Source organism: Heptranchias perlo, chromosome 7 (assembly GCF_035084215.1).
Source record: "Heptranchias perlo isolate sHepPer1 chromosome 7, sHepPer1.hap1, whole genome shotgun sequence".
Taxonomy (NCBI): Eukaryota; Metazoa; Chordata; class Chondrichthyes; order Hexanchiformes; family Hexanchidae; genus Heptranchias; species Heptranchias perlo.
The window spans coordinates 19300995-19320203 of NC_090331.1; the positions used below are offsets into that span (position 1 = coordinate 19300995).

A 19209-nucleotide genomic window follows, 5' to 3' on the forward strand; every position below is an offset into this window, starting at 1 on the left:
TGGGATCAAAGCCAATATACTATCAACAAAAAAAAAGAAGAGTACTTGTCACATGCATAGTCTGCTTTCCCTCCATGTGGGCAGACTAACTGACTGCGTTGGGAAGTTTTACTTGGGAGAAAATAAAGCTATATTTTAGGGGGAAAAAAATCACCAATTTAGAAAATATTTCTGCACGGATTACTTCTTAACATTTAGCGTTGATTTTGGAGGGTGGGGAGTGGTGGAAATGCAGCGATAAAGCTTTCCAAAAATGTGGAAGGCTCCTTTCCTCTGAGCATACTGCATGCACATATTTGGTGTACAATTATTTTCTGCAGGTGTTGGTAATGAAATGCAAGGTTTGTTTCAAAAGCTTCATCTGTGCAGTAACGATTTATGAAGTTGAGTACTATTGGCTTTCAAACTGGGAACCCTGAATCCTAAGAAGTCTGTGGACTTTTTGTGGCTGTATATCAATAAAACATATTTTTGGCAATGATGGCATTGTTTTTCTTTGTGTAGTCTGCACTGTCTTTTGGAAGTTAGGACAGGGGCCTCTTAGAATGCACAATAATATTTGTTGGAGGTCCTTCATACAGTAAATGTTACAAGACCACTGTTCTTTTGATTATCAGTCTAATCTAAACTTTGCAGAATTTTTACTGAATTCCAAGTACTCATTCATCTCAATGGAGTTGTGTGCACAACAGGTAGGTGTTAAAGATGGTTAACAAATAACAACTAAACAGATCTAGTTGACACAGATGAAATTTGTTCCTGTCAACCCGTTTACATGGCGTTAATAAATCCGTGGACTAATCTTTGAGTTAGCGCCTAATTTGGAAATGTCTTGACATTGAATGTATACACAAAGCAGCCACTAGCAGTGGGGAAAAAGAAGCCAGAATGTTTTGAAGTCTTAACTTATTCCTGCTTTTGTTTGCGCAGATGCATTTAACACAACAGAAACAGAAAACATTTTGGGGGAAAGTTTCTGCCTGTTTCAGTTAGATTTGTGCCTAGATTCCAGCAGAATCCGGGCGGAATCAGCCAAACCAGCGCAAAAGATCAGGAAATTTAAAATGGAGGTGAGTTACGCCCGAAACCACTTACGTTCGTGTTTTCTGCGATCTTTTACGCAGGTTCAATTGGCATGAATCAGGCCCCGCCCATAAAACTGGCACGCACCCAGGTGAGATTCTGCCAGTTGTGCTGGTTCGGAATGGGTCTTCAAATTGTACTTATTTTCTTAGGCGCAAGGCACTAGTTGCACATTTTAAAACTTTTTTCATATCAAAAAATATTTAATTTACTAAGAAACTGACTAGTGTACGCCAATAAAACAATTAAATGGTTCAGTATAGTTTTTTTTAAGTCATTTTCAATTATTTTAAATCATGTTACTCACAGGTGGAGGACTGAACACCCTTATTAAAAATGCTTAATTTTGGTGATAAACCCATTTACAGCTGTATTAATAAAACTGCACCGGACTACCACTCTTAAATACTTCATGAAATACTTTTCAATGGAAAAAAAGAAACAATTATGTTCTATTACGCTCCCTGATTGCGTTGGTTCCTGGAAGATTTTACGTTTGTGATCGTGCAAATGAATTTTAGCGGAAACTTGAAACGGCGCAATTTCAAGCGCATTTTGGGAGCAATTTCCCAATTGCACCCAAAGCGGAAACTTTACCCTTATTCCATTGATTCTGTTGCCTGCTTTTACTCCTATGCCAACATAAGCCCACTTGTGTCGACTAAAGTTATTGTTTTAATAACTGATACCTTGGCCAGTCATGTTGCACATTTGAGGTTGGTGCAGCACAATTGTTCAAGCTGAACAGGCGCCAAAGGTGTAGCACAGTCCTGCTGATTTTCACAGAAATTGGAAGTATGCTGTTGTTAGTGAGACCAGCTGTTAGAGATAGTCTCGCACTGCTAGTGCTGTACGTCACAGCCAGCGCGGAGCTGTCTTTCCAAACCTTACATTTAAAATTCAACAACACCTCTGGTGGCCCATTGCACAGCACTTAAGTTTCTAAGGATAGGAAAGAGCTGAGTGTCCTGTCAGCTCTCTTCTATTCTTAGAAATTTCTTGGGCTGTCGGATGCTGGTAATCAGACTTCATCGTGTGTTGAAGCGCACGAGTGGGGAGTTCTGTTTTTCCTCACTCAAGGACAGTGCAAAAATGGATAGTATTATTACAGCTGTTTATTCACACCACAGTCAGAAATGCTCCCAATATTTCACCACTTGGTTTAATAAATCCATGGCATTGAGTGTTCAAGTACTTAAATGAGTCAACAGCACATTAGCCATGTAATGAAAATAGGGTCAGGTTTTTTGTTTTTCTTGGCAAACCTGAGATTTTTTATATTCACTTTTAGTACTAGTCAGGAATGTAATATAACAGAAGCTTAGAAAAGGAAAGGAAATGTTTTGTGTTTCACTCTCAACATTATGATTGCTACATGCAGCAGAAATATGTTTTACATTAAAAGGTAGTCTGCTCTTGTTTAAAATATAGCTCTGCCAATTGAATTCTGTTGTAATATTTAGTGATCAGTTTGTAAAATAAATCCTGATAGCACTGTTTATCGAATCATAGGACAATATCATGTCTGGTTAAATCATATGATTTAATTAGGGGAGCTTATCATTTGTCCCTGCTGTCATGACAACCCTGCTGGTAAGAAAACAGAGATCAGTAGTTGGAAAATGATTAGAAATCACAAGCTTTCTATATATTTCTACAGAATAGCACACTTTGGAAGGAGCATGTTCAAGGGCAGTCAGAGGTGATGTAAGTAAGCTGGTCAAGCTTTGTGCTTGTAGCTTATGACATTAGCTTTGCTCCTTAATATGGTTTCAACTTGTAGCATGCTGCAGACAGCATGTTAACTTGTAGCAATCTTAAACCGATGAACAATCTTAACTCGAGAAACTGCCAGTGCTTACATCATATGTGTTAATTGTTCATTGTAGATATCTTCACATATCAACTACATGCAGTGCCTTGACACTCCATGTCTACTTTGTCAATTCATAATGGAGTAAAGGTGCCCCATGAATTCTGTAGTGTATGCTATAAACTATAGTAGATATATGGATGTGATTACAAGGCAGTAACCTAATCTCAGGATATAGATAATTTATAACCTAATTATGGTTCACTGTCAACTTTATGAAACCATCGGTACTCCTCAATAAGATTACTGCCATGCAGCCACTTTTAGGTTTTTATCGTACTTTACATGATTTAACTGAATGTAATTTTTCAATGGCTTTTTATGACTGTTTATTGGATGAATTAGTGCTGCTCATGCAAAGCACAATTAAAGGCAAATAAAGGTTGAATGTAATTTTTACTGAGAAGGCTGAAATATATGAATCTATATTTAATAACACTACTCAACTGTAATTAAAGGTGACAGCTTCTCATAAGAAAACATTTTCTTTTGCATGATAAAACACACTTGAACCATAGGAATTCTCCTGGTGCTAAAGGCCTGCTCATATAATTATATTGGCATCTGACCCTGGGTACGTTAGCAGTGTTAGGGATAAGTCTTTTCTTTTATTATTTTAAAATATATCTGACATCATCGGGGAACAAATGCTGTTCCTAGTGAGTCATTAATTGAGTGTGGAAAATTCATTGATCATGTTGATTCATACTCTGCAGTCTCGAACAGTAGCCAAGTACCCAGTTATGCTATTAATGTTTCATACTAAGTGGCTTTTAGTAGAAATGTTGACTGTTCCTGAATGAAATGCCCAATGAGCAGCAGCAGTGCCAGGCGGCCAGATGTTTGAGGCTGGATGAGCTTTTGATCGCAAACAGTAAATTTTCCTTGAATTTGAATGAACAGGCTTTTCTCTTTTGTCTTCCCTCCCCTTTAGATTCAATGATGGGGAGATGCTGGTGATGGACTGGGGTGGACAAATGTAAGGAATCTTACAACACCAGGTTATAGTCCAACAGTTTTATTTGAAAATCACAAGCTTTCGGAGGCTTTCTCCTTCGTCAGGTGAGGAAGCTTTCGGAGGCTTTCTCCTTCCTCACCTGACGAAGGAGAAAGCCTCCGAAAGCTTGTGATTTTCAAATAAAACTGTTGGACTATAACCTGGTGTTGTAAGATTCCTTACTTTAGATTCAATGGTTGTTTATTTGTAGGTCAGTCACCATCGGTTGTGAGAGCATACTGGTGTGAGTTGTGTATTTTTCCCAAGACTAGGCTCAATGCTTTTTCTTTAATCAACAGGAGCCCTAACAGGGCTGAGTTGAGAAAAGCCAGTTTTCCATATGCTGAGGTTGAATATCTCTCACCTGGTCGGCGCTCGGCTAAGAGCTGAGAAAACTCACCCAGCTAAGATACAGATTGTAGGGAAGCAGAAGTGCCAATGTAGTGACCTTGGCTATTGCTTGGTGATAGCAGAGGATGAGATGCACTCAAACTATGGAGTTTACCATTCCTGGACCTTTCACATACATATGGGGAGAGAGAGATAGAGAGAAAGCAATCCTCTCCCTCCTCACACTGGAAGTCAGGATCTAGCAAGCTCCTCCTCATCCCTCACAGAGACTTCAGTACCAATCATCTTAAGATTTCAGAATTTCCCCATAAAATGTTAGTTTGGTTTCACATCTCAATCTTGCAGCTGACATTGACAGTGCTGTTCTTCATCAACTTGCTTCAAAAATGTATGGGTATATTGCTGGTGGGAGACGATTGTGTTTCTGGAGTTGTGTGGAAAGTTTGTCTTGTGCATTGATTTGAAATGGACTTAATTTTGCCATCACTAACCAGAATGGTCTGAGAGAAAATATGCCCTATTCTTACAGCTTGAATAAAGTAATCCAAAACTTTCCTATTCTTGAAAATAGAAAATATACTTTTCTAAGAACCCCTCCTCCATGCATTTGTTACCTCCAGAGTCGACTATTTCTTTGCTTTCCTGGCCGGCCTCCCACCTTCCGTCCTCCAATAACTTGAGCTCATCAAAAACTCTGCTGCCACTATATTAACTCTCAATAAGTCCCGTTTACACATCACCCCTGTGCTCGCTGAACGACAGCACCTCGACTTTAAAATTCTCATCTAGTGTTCAGATTCCTCCATGGTCTCGCCCCTCCCTATCTTTTTTTTAATTTGTTCACGGGATGTGGGCGTCGCTGGCGAGGCCAGCATTTATTGCCCATCCCTAATTGCCCTTGAGAAGGTGGTGGTGAGTTGCCTTCTTGAACCGCTGCAGTCCGTGTGGTGAAGGTTCTCCCATAGTGCTGTTAGGAAGGGAGTTCCAGGATTTTGACCCAGCGACAATGAAGGAACGGCGATATATTTCCAAGTCGGGATGGTGTGTGACTTGGAGGGGAACGTGCAGGTGGTGTTGTTCCCATGTGCCTGCTGCTCTTGTCCTTCTAGGTGGTAGAGGTCGCTGGTTTGGGAGGTGCTGTCGAAGAAGCCTTGGCGAGTTGCTGCAGTGCATCCTGTGGATGGTACACACTGCAGCCACAGTGCGCCGGTGGTGAAGGGAGTGAATGTTTAGGGTGGTGGATGGGGTGCCAATCAAGAGGGCTGCTTTGTCTTGGATGGTGTCGAGCTTCTTGAGTGTTGTTGGAGCTGCACTCATCCAAGCAAGTGCAGAATATTCCATCACACTCCTGACTTGTGCCTTGTAGATGGTGGAAAGGCTTTGGGGAGTCAGGAGGTGAGTCACTCGCCGCAGAATACCCAGCCTCTGACCTGCTCTCGTAGTCACAGTATTTATATGGCTGGTCCAGTTAAGTTTCTGGTCAATGGTGACCCCCAGGATGTTGATGGTGGGGGATTCGGCGATGGTAATGCTGTTGAATGTCAAGGGGAGGTGGTTAGACTCTCTCTTGTTGGAGATGGTCATTGCCTGGCACTTATCTGGCGCGAATGTTACTTGCCACTTTTGAGCCCAAGCCTGGATGTTCTCCAGGTCTTGCTGCATGCAGGCTCGGACTGCTTCATTATTTGAGGGGTTGCGAATGGAACTGAACACTGCAGTCATCAGCGAACATCCCCATTTCTGACCTTATGATGGAGGGAAGATCATTGATGAAGCAGCTGAAGATGGTTGGGCCTAGGACACTGCCCTGAGGAACTCCTGCAGCAATGTCCTGGGGCTGAGATGATTGGCCTCCAACAACCACTACCATCTTCCTTTGTGCTAGGTATGACTCCAGCCACTGGAAAGTTTTCCCCCTGATTCCCATTGACTTCAATTTTAAGAGGGCTCCTTGGTGCCACACTCGGTCAAATGCTGCCTTGATGTCAAGGGCAGTCACTCTCACCGCACCTCTGGAATTCAGCTCTTTTGTCCATGTTTGGACCAAGGCCGTAATGAGGTCTGGAGCTGAGTAACCTCTGTAACCTCTTCCAGTCCTACAACCCTCTGGAATCTCTGCATTCCTCCAATTCTGGCCTCTTCTGCATTCTCAACTGCCGTTGCTCCACCATTGGTGGCTGTGCCTTCAGCTGCCTACGCCCTAAGCTCTGGAATTCCCTCCCTAAACCTCTCTGCCTTTCTACCACTCTCTCCTCCTTTAAGACGCTCCTTAAAACCTAGCTTTTCCTGTTCTAATATCTTTGTGTGGCTCGGTATCAAATTTTGTCTGATAACACTCCTGTGAAGCGCCTTGGGTCATTTCACTATGTTAAAGGCGCTACATAAATGCAAGTTGTTGTTGCTGTAAATGACTTTATGTACTACAGCATACTTTTACACAGGCTCAGTTTAAAGTATTGTGTACCTCAAATAACTGTATAATGGATTGTGGAAATTCCGTTACACTCTTAAAGGAGTATTATCTTTATGGAAAAATATGTCAGTTTTTTTTTGTTTGTTGAGGCAACTAAGCATTGATTTAGTTATGATGACATAACTAGAACGTAGACAACACATGATGGATTTTTACCTGATATACATCATCACCACTAGATCTCGAGCATCATATAAAGTGGAATTTTCTCATTTTTGATGTTCCTTTAAAATATTGGGTGCACACTGTAACCAGAAGTCTTTAAGGTCTTTAAAATGCGTAATATGACTCGTGAGATTCAGGGATTATGATATAAACTCAGGTTATTTTGCCATAAAATGACTTTTTTTATTGTGGTAAAGAATCACCTTCCTCAGGTGATACACAGTAGGAAGTGCATGAGATCTGATTTGACTTTTTGCCATGTGATTTTTATTGCAGGGTTCAGCAGATTCTTACACTAGCAGGCCATCCGATTCTGATGTTTCCCTGGAGGAGGATCGCGATGGGGTTCGTCGCGAATCAGAGCAACAAGCAGCAGTACAACTTGAAAGAGCCAAAGTAAGGGGCCGACCAGCTTCAAATAAAACAAGGGGCTAACAAAAATAGGGCTCCAGTATGATTTTAAAAAAAATTATTCCACTGTGTGTTATCCTCAGACTTTTGTAGTTGGAACTTTTAAAACATAATAGAAATAGAAGTACACATACGAGTCAAAATTTTCAAAGGATGGCCTCAAATATCTTTTGTGCTTCCCCAGTAGCCCAGTAGCTAAGTAGGTAAATGTAACTCTGGACCATCACTCAGATCAGGAACGCCTCTGACCTGATGCTGGTTTTGTGCTGAGTCAGTGGTTCTCAAACTGGGGCTGTGGTGGGGACATTACGAACATTCAAAATTGTCAAGCAAGAAAAGACCAGCTAGTCCATCAAGCCCACCCCACATCTTGATGGCCGGAGCATCATGACGAAACACTTCTTCCCTCCTCCGCCCCCCCAAGGCCTCCCCCCCACCCCCCATCGCCGTGTAATCTCCTGGAAGAGGCAGAAAAAAAAAGGGCCAATGAGGGGAAAAGTATTGATTACAATTGATTTCTGTGTCCCATGGTCAACAAAGGACAAAACAGCCATGGCACTGATGTTCACTTTTTTTTATTCGTTCATGGGATGTGGGCGTCGCTGGCCATCCCTAATTGCCCTTGAGAAGGTGGTGGTGAGCCGCCTTCTTGAACCACTGCAGTCCGTGTGATGAAGTTCTCCCATGGTGCTGTTAGGTAGGGAGTTCCAGGATTTTGACCCAGCGACGATGAAGGAACGACGATATATTTCCAAGTCGGGATGGTGTGTGACTTGGAGGGGAACATGCAGGTGGTGTTGCTCCCATGTGCCTGCTGCTCTTGTCCTTCTAGGTGGTAGAGGTCGTGGGTTTGGGAGGTGCTATGGAAGAAGCCTTGGTGAGTTGGCGCAGTTCATCCTGTGGATGGTACACACTGCAGCCACAGTGCGCCGGTGGTGAAGGGAGTGAATGTTTAGGGTGGTGGATGGGGTGCCAATCAAGAGGGCTGCTTTGTCTTGGATGGTGTCGAGCTTCTTGAGTGTTGTTGGAGCTGCACTCATCCAAGCAAGTGGAGAGTATTCCATCACACTCCTGACTTGTGCCTCGTAGATGGTGGAAAGACTCTGGGGAGTCAGGAGGTGAGTCACTCACTGCAGAATACCCAGCCTCTGACCTGCTCTTGTAGCCACAATATTTATGTGGCTGGTCCAGTTAAATTTCTGGTCAATGGTGACCCCCAGGATGTTGATGGTGGGGGATTAGGCGATGGTAATGCCGTTGAATGTCAAGGGGAGGTGGTTAGACTCATAGAATCAAAGAATTGTAAAATCATAGACTCATAGAATCTCACAGCACAGAAGGAGGCCATTTGGCCCATCGTGCCTGTGCTGGCTATTTGAAAGAGCTGCCCAATTTAGTCCCACACCCCAGGTTTTTCCCTCTAACCCTGCAAATTAATCCTCTTCAAGTACATGTCCAATTGTCTTTTGAAAGCTCCTATGGAATCTGCTTCCACCACCCTTTCAGGTAGTGCAGTTCAGATCACCGCACCTCGCTGTGTAACAAATATTTCCTCATGTCTTAAAAACCTTTTGTGTGAAAAAAATTCTTCTCATTTCCCCTCTAGTTCTTTTGCCAATTATTTTAAATCTATGACCTCTGGTTATCGACCCACTTGCCAGAAGTAACAGTTTCTCCCTATTTGCTCCGTCAAAACCCCTCATAATTTTGAATACCTTTATTAGGTATCCCCTTAATCTTCTCTGCTCTAAGGAGAACAATCCCAGCTTCTCCAATCTCTCCACATAACTGAAGCCTCTCATCCCTAGAGTCATCCTGGTAAACCTCTTCTGTACCCTCTCCAAGGCCTTGATATCCTTCCTAAAGTGTGGTGCCCAGAATTGTACACAATACTCTAGCTGAGGCCGACCCAGTGATTTGTAAAGGTTTAGCATGTCTTCCTTGTTTTTGTATTCAATACCCCTATTTACAAAGCCAAATATATTATTTTGTTTCTTAACTGCCTTATCAACTTGCCCTGCCACCTTCAAAGATTTGTGAATATGCATCCCAACTCCCTCTGCTCTTGCACCCCCTCAAAATACTACCATTTAGATTATATGATGTTCCTCCTAAAGTGCATCACTTCACACTTATTTACGTTAAATTGCATCTGCCACATGTCTGCCTATTTCACCAGTCTGTCTGTCCTCCTGATGTCTGCTACTGTCCTTCTCACTATTTACTACGTTGCAAAGTTTTGTATCATCTGCATACTTCAAAATTGTACTCCCTATACCCGAGTCTAGGTCATTTATATATAACAAGAAAAGCAATGGTCCTAATACCGATCCCTGGGGGACCTCACTGCATACTTCTCCAGTCAGAAAAACATCTGTTCACCACTACTCTCTGCCTCCTATCCCTTAGCTAACTACATACTCAAATTACCACCATCTCTTTAATCCCATGTGCTTCTATTTTCCAAATAAGTCTGTTATGTGGTACATTATGAAATGCTTTTTGGAAGTCCATATATACTACATCTACTGCACTACCTTCATCAACCCTCTCTGATACTTCATCAAAGAACACTATCAGGCTAGTCAGACATGATTTGTCTTTAACAAATCCGTGCTGACTGTCCCTTATTAACCCATGCTTCTCCAAGTGAGAATTAATTTTTACCTTGACAATGATCTCTAGTAGTTTTCCCACCACTGATGTTAGACTGATTGGCCTGTAGTTACCAGGTTTATCTCTCTCCACTATGTTGAATGTCTTTTGCACCTGCTCCTTGGGAGATAAGGTCCTAGGCATAAACTCTGGAGTAAATGTTCAGAGCAGTATCAGTGTACAAATACTGCGATCTGTGACTCCACAGCAATTTACCTGAAAATATTTGAAAATTGGGCTTATTGACCCTGTTTTAGTTTCATGATCTTTTCTCTTTCCAAATACAGTGTTCAAATATTATTGAAGTAACTTATTTACAAACCTGCTTATAAATCACCCTGAGAAATTGTTTTGAATTTCTGCAGTTGACCTGAAAAAAACACTGTGTTCTGAGATGTAGTTTGCAATTTGTCCTTGTCTAATTATGATACAGTAGATCTAGGAATGAGGAGCAGGGAAGTAAGCAAATGGAAACTGCTTAACATTTCAGCCTTTGGTCTTCACTATGACAAATTTGGTCAGTTCTTGGCTAGGTTTCTAGTTTTAGCTCGTTATGATAGTATAACTTTATACCTCAAGGGAAAGGGATCATTGGAGCAGAAACACTGATACTGACTAACAGTAGGGGGGGGATCTTGTAGGGGAGCATGCTCGGCAAACACAAAATGCCATTGCTAGTAACCATGGAGGAGTTTGCAGCCTGGATTGTTTTGACCTTCTGGATAAAGGGGGTACTTCAAAGACCAACACAATGGAAAAAACAGGGAAAGAAGAAAATCCAGACATGTTTCCTTTGAAACAGATTAATGCGTCAGTGTCTCACAGTTGCTCACAATTTTTTCAAGGACTGCCCATTCTAAAAGTATTCAAGTTTTTGTAGCAAAGAGCAATTAGAGGAATACAGAGTTTGTGCACGCACACTGGTGGATCTTCACCAGCATTGTGACTCAATTGCAAGAAAATATGAGGCACGGCAGTTTTAATTGAGGTTTGTCTCTTTGCCTCATTTACTCCTGTCTCATTTAACAATGAGCAAAGGCATACGGCTGAAGTCCTGATCAATTCAGTGGAGTATTGATGTAGATACATCTTCAAGCCTCTGAAGGATGGTTGACTTTCCAGTTAGACACGCAAAAAGGATCGAAGTTTTCCAAATTAGACGAGCAATAAAAATGTTTGGTGAAGTCTAGTACTTTGGGACTAGTTATCAGTGACCCACTTGGTGAAATCTAGCATTATTACCAAACAAATAGGCATTGTATCATTTTCTTCATTGTCAATGTGTGAATCCAAATTCAGACCTCGGAGACTGAATGGACTTCTAGGGGATAAATGTCCTCAGGGCTTCTCCCACTCTGCCACCATAACTTCGGCAGAAGTTCATCAGAAACCTTGTTTACACGCATAAACGGGCTTTCCGCTGAACTGCTGATATTACTGCGGTGGAGCAGGAGAAGCTCCGAGGAATTTCACCCCCTGGTTTTAGAATCTAAGTGTGCATTTAGATCTTTGCATCAATGCTGTAGTTATAGTGTCTGAATTCAGAGTCAGTGCTCAACCTGACACCAGAGCAAAGCAGAGTCAAGCCGATCCTTAATACCCACTATATACTACACAAATTTAGTGTCAGTGTAAAACCGAAACCACTTGGAACTGACCCTAAACTTGTCGTGCAAATGTATGCTAACGCTAACACTACCACATGGAGTAGTTGAGACGACTAGCAAAGATGCATTTATGGGAAAGCTAGATAGCATGAGGGAGAAAGGAATAGAAGGATATGCTGGTAGTGTGGGGGGAGGCTCGTGTGGAGCATAAACCAGTAGACCAGAGTTACCATGGACCAGTTGGGCCGAATGCCCTGTTTCTGTGCTGTAATTTCCATGTAATTCTATGTAACTGAATGTATTTTTTTTCCAGACTAAACCGGTTGCATTTGCCGTAAGAACGAATGTCACTTATTGTGGCGCTCTGGATGAAGATGTACCAGTCCCAGGAACTGCCATCTCTTTTGATGCCAAAGACTTTCTACATATTAAAGAAGTAAGTCAATGAGCTTCACTGTCACAAAATGGATTCTGCCATCCCATGGTATCTAAACAGCATTATTCCCAATCACTGACCATTTTTATTGTCATCGATCAGTGAAAATACCATACATTCTTAAGATCAGTAACTGAACAATCAAAATTAATGTGCTTGTATTGCTGTTAGTGCTGAAACCCAATCTGGATGAACACTTTTCAGAGACAATGTCCTCACTCTGGAGTGTGTGAAATAGAAAAGCATAACATCATGGAGCTGAGGCACAAGAAAACAGTGAAGTCCTTGTTCAACCATGTACTTTACCAGACTTGTACCAACAGTGAAGAAACAGGTGGTGGGACAATGGACCAGATCTCAATGGAAGTGAAGCAGTTGAATACTATTTTAAGCCCCATGACTAAATGACATTATCAAACTTTGTGAACTGAATTACAAGACTTCTGACGACAAAGCTACAGCATACAGTTTGAACATGCTTCTTCATTATGAATATAATTTCTATAGTTTTAATGCTTCAAAGTCTGAAGGCTAACCAGTGAGTCTAATTCAATTTTCAGCACAAATTGTTTTGCATAATCTCTCTCCCTCTCCTCACATTTGTGGCATTGCATGAGGGTTGTATCATGCCACTTAAGGAATAATATTCAACTACTGCCTGAGGTTCCCTTTTGGTTTTATTAGCAGGTACACACTGTCCTCAGTCTTTGCATTGTTAATTTTATCACTTAAGAGTTGTATATAACTGCCAAACAGGCTCAAGTTATTGCTGCTCCCCAAGTACAAAATTTATGGACATGTTCATAATGAGGATGGTTTAAGAATGATCAGATGGTCTTAGCAGGTGCCTGAGTCTTTCTTTTTGGGAGGGAGTTGGGAGGTGGTTCCTGTACCGCAGTACCAGCGAGGAAATTTTTGTTCCTGTTGTGTCATATTGGGTCATTTCCTCTCTGGCATCTCCGTTTGATTCCAACATGTCAATATGAAAAGTAACATTTTGGAAACGTAACCAAATAAGTTTAGGAATATTTATTTAATAGCAAAAATAGCTTTTCAATCAAGATGGCCCATGTGGTGCGATGTAATAACTCAAATTGATTGGGTTTGCTAATTATAAGACTTTAAATTGTTTTATTTTTTTCCGCTTGCCAAAGTTGCAAACGAACTTGCCACTGGCTAGTGCTGAGTGGGATTTTACAACCCAGGAGCATGGTCACATGATTCACTTTAGTATCAGGGACCCACATTACAAGTTTAAAGCTGACCAGTTTTTGACTGTGAAATAACATGGTCTGTTGCTTCTTTTCTGCTTTACATTGTGGTGTAGGGACATTCTTGGCACTGAAGAATAAACATAATTGAAGTGATATTATAATTCAGCTTTACTTTACCATATCAGTGATTGTTGTTATTAAGCAATTTGAAGATGACATCTCCAAAAATCCCATCTGTTTTAACAGAAGTACAACAATGACTGGTGGATAGGGCGACTGGTGAAAGAGGGCTGTGAAATTGGATTCATCCCAAGCCCCCTCAAACTCGAGAACATCCGAATACAGCGGGAGCAGAAATCTCGACAGGGACGTTTTTACAGTGGGTAAGGACCTGAACTTTCGATCAGGATTAATGTGCGATGGGCTGATTTAAAAACAAATGGTGGTGGTGGTGGGGGGAGAGGGGAAATGATTTCCTCTGTGTGCCATTTGGAGTAAAATCATAAAAAACATTTTGCTATAAATAACACAAAGCTTTGCTGTGAAAGATCTAACTTGCACCATCATGTTGGTTAACCGTGGAAGGGGTGTATTGGCACTCTTGCTTCTTCCTGTTGGGCACTCTGGTCAAATGATAGTTGTAGTGCCATCTTGTGGTCTACAGTGGAGCTTTACGACTTTAGTGATCCATTAAAAAAAATATTGCTGGGATATTATTGCGCGTGATACTACTTTACAAGCACTTAGGGGGTGAATTTCCTTTTGGGGGTTCTCTTGACCATCCGATGTAACTTTGTCAGAAGAGACAACCCAGGAAACCCAGAAAAATGGTGTAAATGGATATGTCGGGTTCTCTACCTTTGCCCCAAGTTTTAGGGTGGCCCCGTTTCGGATGGAACCTCTGTCAGCCCCAGATATGGTCCTGTTGTCAGTGAGGGGGTGGCAGGAGGAGGAAATTTCCAGGCTGGCAATTTCTTCAGCCTTGGCCTGGGGAACTGTGGGCAGCTGGTGTCCAGGGAGGAATGAGGCATACTGGCCTTGCCAGTAGCGTATGTAGGGGCTACCTGACATTCCAGGTCTTGCAATTCCACAGCACAGTATTAGCCGCACCCACACTCCCCTCCCTGTCCCCCACCCCCACCCATTCTGGCGGGCACCTGAGATGCGCCCATATTGATGTGGGTACCTGCCAGGAATATTTAACTTGGGAGACTTTCCCCGGACCTTGGATACTCCACTGGGATCAGTGGCACTCGCAGTTTCCTACCTGGATCCATGTTGTTTACAGTGTGGATTTTATATTACCAGTGAGAAAAGAACTTCAATGTAGTTGGCTTTGCTGCTTTTACCGTACATTATCTAAAGGCTCGTGCCTAGTTAGTCTCGTAATTTACATAAGAGAATAATGCAACATAGCAATTTCACCAAGGGGTTCAATTGCTTCATGTAGGGAATAATGAAAATTAATCGGATTTTACAAAGTAGCAATGTCACCAGGAGTTCAGATGATATTGGAAATTTGTGAGGGCAAAACTAAAACTCATTTGAACACTGAGGTGAAGTTAGTGGCTGCAAATCATACGTACGTATCCAGTTTTTATATATATATCATAAAGGATGTTGCATTATACATTGGCTCTATTGTTTCGCTGTTTGGATTGACTACGGTGTTTCACGCAGTTGTTGCATCCTGAGGCTGCACTGATTGAGATGCTGGTTTTCTTTTTGATTTGAGATTGCCAAAGTAAAGGATGTCAGTGCTGGGAAACAGAGCACTTTTCCATTTTGGGCACCATGGGCATGATTTTGACCCCGAGCCGGTAAGGGGGCAGGAGGGGTCAAATTGCGGACCGGAATTTATTTTTGTCGGTTTGCCATCCGACTGGCCAGCCTGATTGACAGACTGGTCTCAGTCAGACGGGAGAGCAGCCAGGGAGAGGATGTGAAAAGGTAAGTCCTAAGGTAAGTCTTTAATTGGAGGGCATGGGAGGCATATCCCATGCATGCAGGGGCATGGGTCACTGATGGGCATGGGTGGGCATGGAGCACTGATGGGCATGAGTGGGTATGGGGCACTGAAGGGCATGGATCACTGATGGGCATGAGTGGGCATGGGGCACTGAAGGGCATGGAGCACTGATGGGCATGAGTGGGCATGGGGCACTGATGGGCATGGGGCACTGATGGGCATGGGCATGGGTGGGGATGGGGTCACCGGTGGGCATAGGGTCAGGGGGAGCAGTCAGTCATGGCGGGTGTGTCCGTATCGGGGGTCATTGTGGGGGTCCGCGTTCATTGTGGGGGAGGGGATCGGGGATCATGCGGGGGTCTTCAATCGATTGGGGGAGGTGGGGGTTGGGGATCCAGGTGGGTCGGTCCGCGATCGTTTTGCGGGGGGGGTTGGAGATGGGGGGAAACGCTGCAGGTAGGCTTGTTGGGCCTGGGGGAAGCACTCCTGCTCCTCCGGGCCCACCAGCTGTGCTATAAAGGCACTCACCTGCAGTTTCAGGCCTTCTCGCCTCCTCTCATGAGGCGTGAAGGAGAAGGCCCAGGAATCTCGGCCCCCAGGGGTTGAAATTGCAAAATCTGCAAAACTGGAGCCCGCAGCCTCCTTGAAAGGTTTACCCGCCCCTCGTCCGGCCCCAGTGAAAACTGGAAATGGGCGGGTTGGAGGTGGGTTGGGGGCGGTCTGGGAGCGGGTCTGAAATGGTTGCGATTTTGAATGTCACCCCGTCCCCAACCCACCTGTTTTTCAATGTTAAAATCGTGCCCCGTGTGTTTGCGCTTCCAGACCAATTAGAGCATGGGCCATTTGCTGAGTATAGTTCTCTCTATTCTATCCCAATGACATGCCTTAACTTTATCCTATGACAAAAAGTTAAGGTGAATCTTTAAATATCCTGCGACCGTTATATTTTATTTTTTCCTTTTCCCCGATTTTCATTGCTACACCTTTGATGGCCGGGCTTTCAGCTGCTCAGGCCCGCCATGACTGACTGCTCCCCCTGACCCTATGCCCACCGGTGACCCCATCCCCACCCATGCCCATGCCCATCAGTGCCCCATGCCCATCAGTGTCCCATGCCCACCCATGCCCATCAGTGCCCCATGCCCTTCAGTGCCCCATGCCCACCCATGCCCTAAACCTCTCCGCCTCTCTTCCTCTCTCTCCTCCTTTAAGACACTCCTTAAAACCCACCTCTTTGACCAAGCTTTTGGTTACCTGTCCTAAGAGCTCTGCAGTGAGAGAGGGAGAGGGGCAGAGAGAGAGGAGGACAGAGAGAGGGAGGGCAGAGAGAGAGGAGGTGTCAAAATCTGTTTGATAACACTCCTGTGAAGTGCCTTGGAATCTTTTATTACGTTAAAGGCATGATATAACTGCAAGTTGTTGTTGCCTCTCCTGGAGGTGGGCGTCGGCTCAGTGGTAACACTCGCGCCTCTGAGTCAGAAGGTTGTGAGTTCACAGACCCACTGCAGAGACTTGAGCACATAATCTAGGCTGACACTCTAGTCCAGTACTGAGGGAGTGCTGCACTATCGGAGGTACCGTCTTTCAGATGAGACATTAAACTGAAGCCCTGCCTACCCTGTTAGATGGACATTAAAAAATCCAGGACTTTCCTGAAATGAATCATAGAAGCATGGACGTTTACAGCACAGAAGGAGGCCGCTCAGTCCATCGCCACAAATTCTATGCCTTGCCAGTGACTTCACGTTGTTGTTGTTGTCACCAGCTCTTCGTTAGAGCAATCCAAAATTATTCCCACTGCCTGCCCTCTCCCCAAAGCCCTCTATATTTCTGTGCTTCAAATATTTATCCAATTTTCCTTTTAAATAAAGCGATTGTCTGTGCCTCAACCACTCTCTGTGGAAAAGCATTCCATACTTGACCAATCCGCTGCATAAAGAAATTTGTCCTGACCGCTCTCCTCACTTTCTTAGTTTTAATTTTAAATTGATGATCCCCTCATCGCTGACTCACCAAATGATGCTGCTTCTACTTCCAAGGATTCTTAGGTGTGCTCCATGGATACTCATTCTGGTCTTAAGTGTTCATGTAGCACTGCCACCAACCTAAAAGAGCTACCAGCCCTGAATACTTTCCAGTCTCGTACTGCAAGAGGACACATACTCATGAAGGGCATTGGTCTGCTTATGAAGTGCACCATTCAGTGCTCCAGCAGACCAATCAATGTGGTGGTCTGCAGTGTAGCCCCTGATGAATTGAAGCCAGTCTCTCACTTCCTACATTTTTTAAATAGAATTTTACAGCACGGAAACAGGCCATTCGACCCAACAAGTCTGTGCTGATGTTTATCCTCCACACGAGCCTCCCTCCTCCCACTTTACTTCATCTCACCCAATCAACATATCCTTCTATTCCTTTCTCCCTCATGTACTTATCTAGCTTCCCCTGAAATGCATCTATGCTAATCGGCTCAACCACTCCATGTGGTAGTGAGTTCCACATTCTCACCACTCTCTGAGTAAAGAAGTTTCTCCTGAATTCCTTATTGAATTTATTAGTGACTATCTTATATTTATGGCTCCTGATTTTGTACTCTACCACAAGTGGAAACATCTTCTCTACGTTTACTTTATTGAACCCCTTCATAATTTTAAAGACCTCTATCAGGTCACCTCTCAATCTTTTTTCTAGAGAAAAGAGCCCCAGCCTGTTCAGTCATTCCTGATAGTTGTACCCTTTCAGTTTTGGTATCATCCTTGTAAATCGTTTTTGCACTTTCGCCAGTGCCTCTATATCCTTTTTGTAATACGGAGATCAGAACTGAGCACAATACTCTAAGTGTAGTCTAACCAAGGTTCTATACAATTTAACATATTTTGTCACCAAAGGCTGCCATAACTGCAGTGTAAGCATCCACGTGAGAGACAGGCACTGTGCTTATGATTTAATTCACTTTGCCTGCTACAGCTTGTGTTGCAACAGCTAGTATACGTTGCACTTAAGACCTCAACCTGGAGAAGCCTCCCTTGATTGCCTTACCAAGTTTATTCAGGCTGCTGGAGAAGCAGCCACACCATGCCCTACAGAGCTCCACATGGAGAAAAAAAAACAAAGAAGATGTCCTATCCATATGATCCAGCATCCTCTCAAAGATGTCCACTGAGAGGCCCACTTCCTTAGACATGTCTGTAGTCAGTTTGGAGTAGCTGGGCCACTAAGCATTTCTGAGGCTCTCTGAAGACACCTCTGTTGACAGGGAGGTACATCAGCTTTCACAAAGATACTGCACCTTGCAGTATCTTCCCATCTGGAAGATTCCATGCTACGAAAATGTATGAAGGGGAATACTCCTCATGCTGCTCTTCCTCTTGTTCCTGCGACAACCCTACATGTTTGAAGAGCACACATGACACAACTGAGACATAAGAACATAAGAAATAGGAGCAGGAGTAGGCCATACGTCCCCGCAAACCCGCTCCTCCATTCAATCAGATCGTAGCTGATCTTCGACCTGAACTCCACTTTCCCGCCTGATCCCCATATCCCTTGATGCCCCTGGAGTCCAAAAATCTATCCATCTCAGCCTTGAATATATTCAATAACACAGCATCCACAGCCCTCTGGGGTAGAGAATTCCAAAGATTCACAACCCTCTGTGTGAAGAAATTCCTCATCATCTTAGTCTTGAATGGCCACCCCCTGATCCTGCGACTATGTCTCCTAGTTCTAGACTCTCTAGCCAGGGGAAACAATCTCTCAGCGTCTACCCTGTTAAGCCCTCTCATAATTTTATATGTTTCAATGAATTCACCTCTCATTCTTCTAAACTCAAGAGAGTATAGGCCCATTCTACTCAACCTCTCTTCATAGGACAGTTCTCTTATCCCAGAAATTAATCTAGTGAACCTTCGTTGCACCACCTCTAAGGCAAGTATATCCTTCCTTAGATAAGGAGAACAAAGCTGTACGCAGTAC

The 19209-nt window shown here is 43.4% G+C and overlaps 1 protein-coding gene across 4 annotated transcripts in view; it reads left to right on the forward strand.

Annotated features, from left to right (window-relative positions):
• cacnb4a (calcium channel, voltage-dependent, beta 4a subunit) overlaps positions 1-19209 on the forward strand; it is a 143452-nt gene that overhangs the window by 64121 nt on the left and 60122 nt on the right. For all 4 annotated transcript variants that reach the window (XM_067987132.1, XM_067987130.1, XM_067987133.1 and 1 more), the window contains exons 2-4: positions 7219-7338; positions 11929-12051; positions 13512-13648. In XM_067987132.1, the coding sequence (XP_067843233.1) occupies positions 7219-7338; positions 11929-12051; positions 13512-13648 (380 nt within the window). The remainder of the gene's footprint in view (positions 1-7218; positions 7339-11928; positions 12052-13511; positions 13649-19209) is intronic.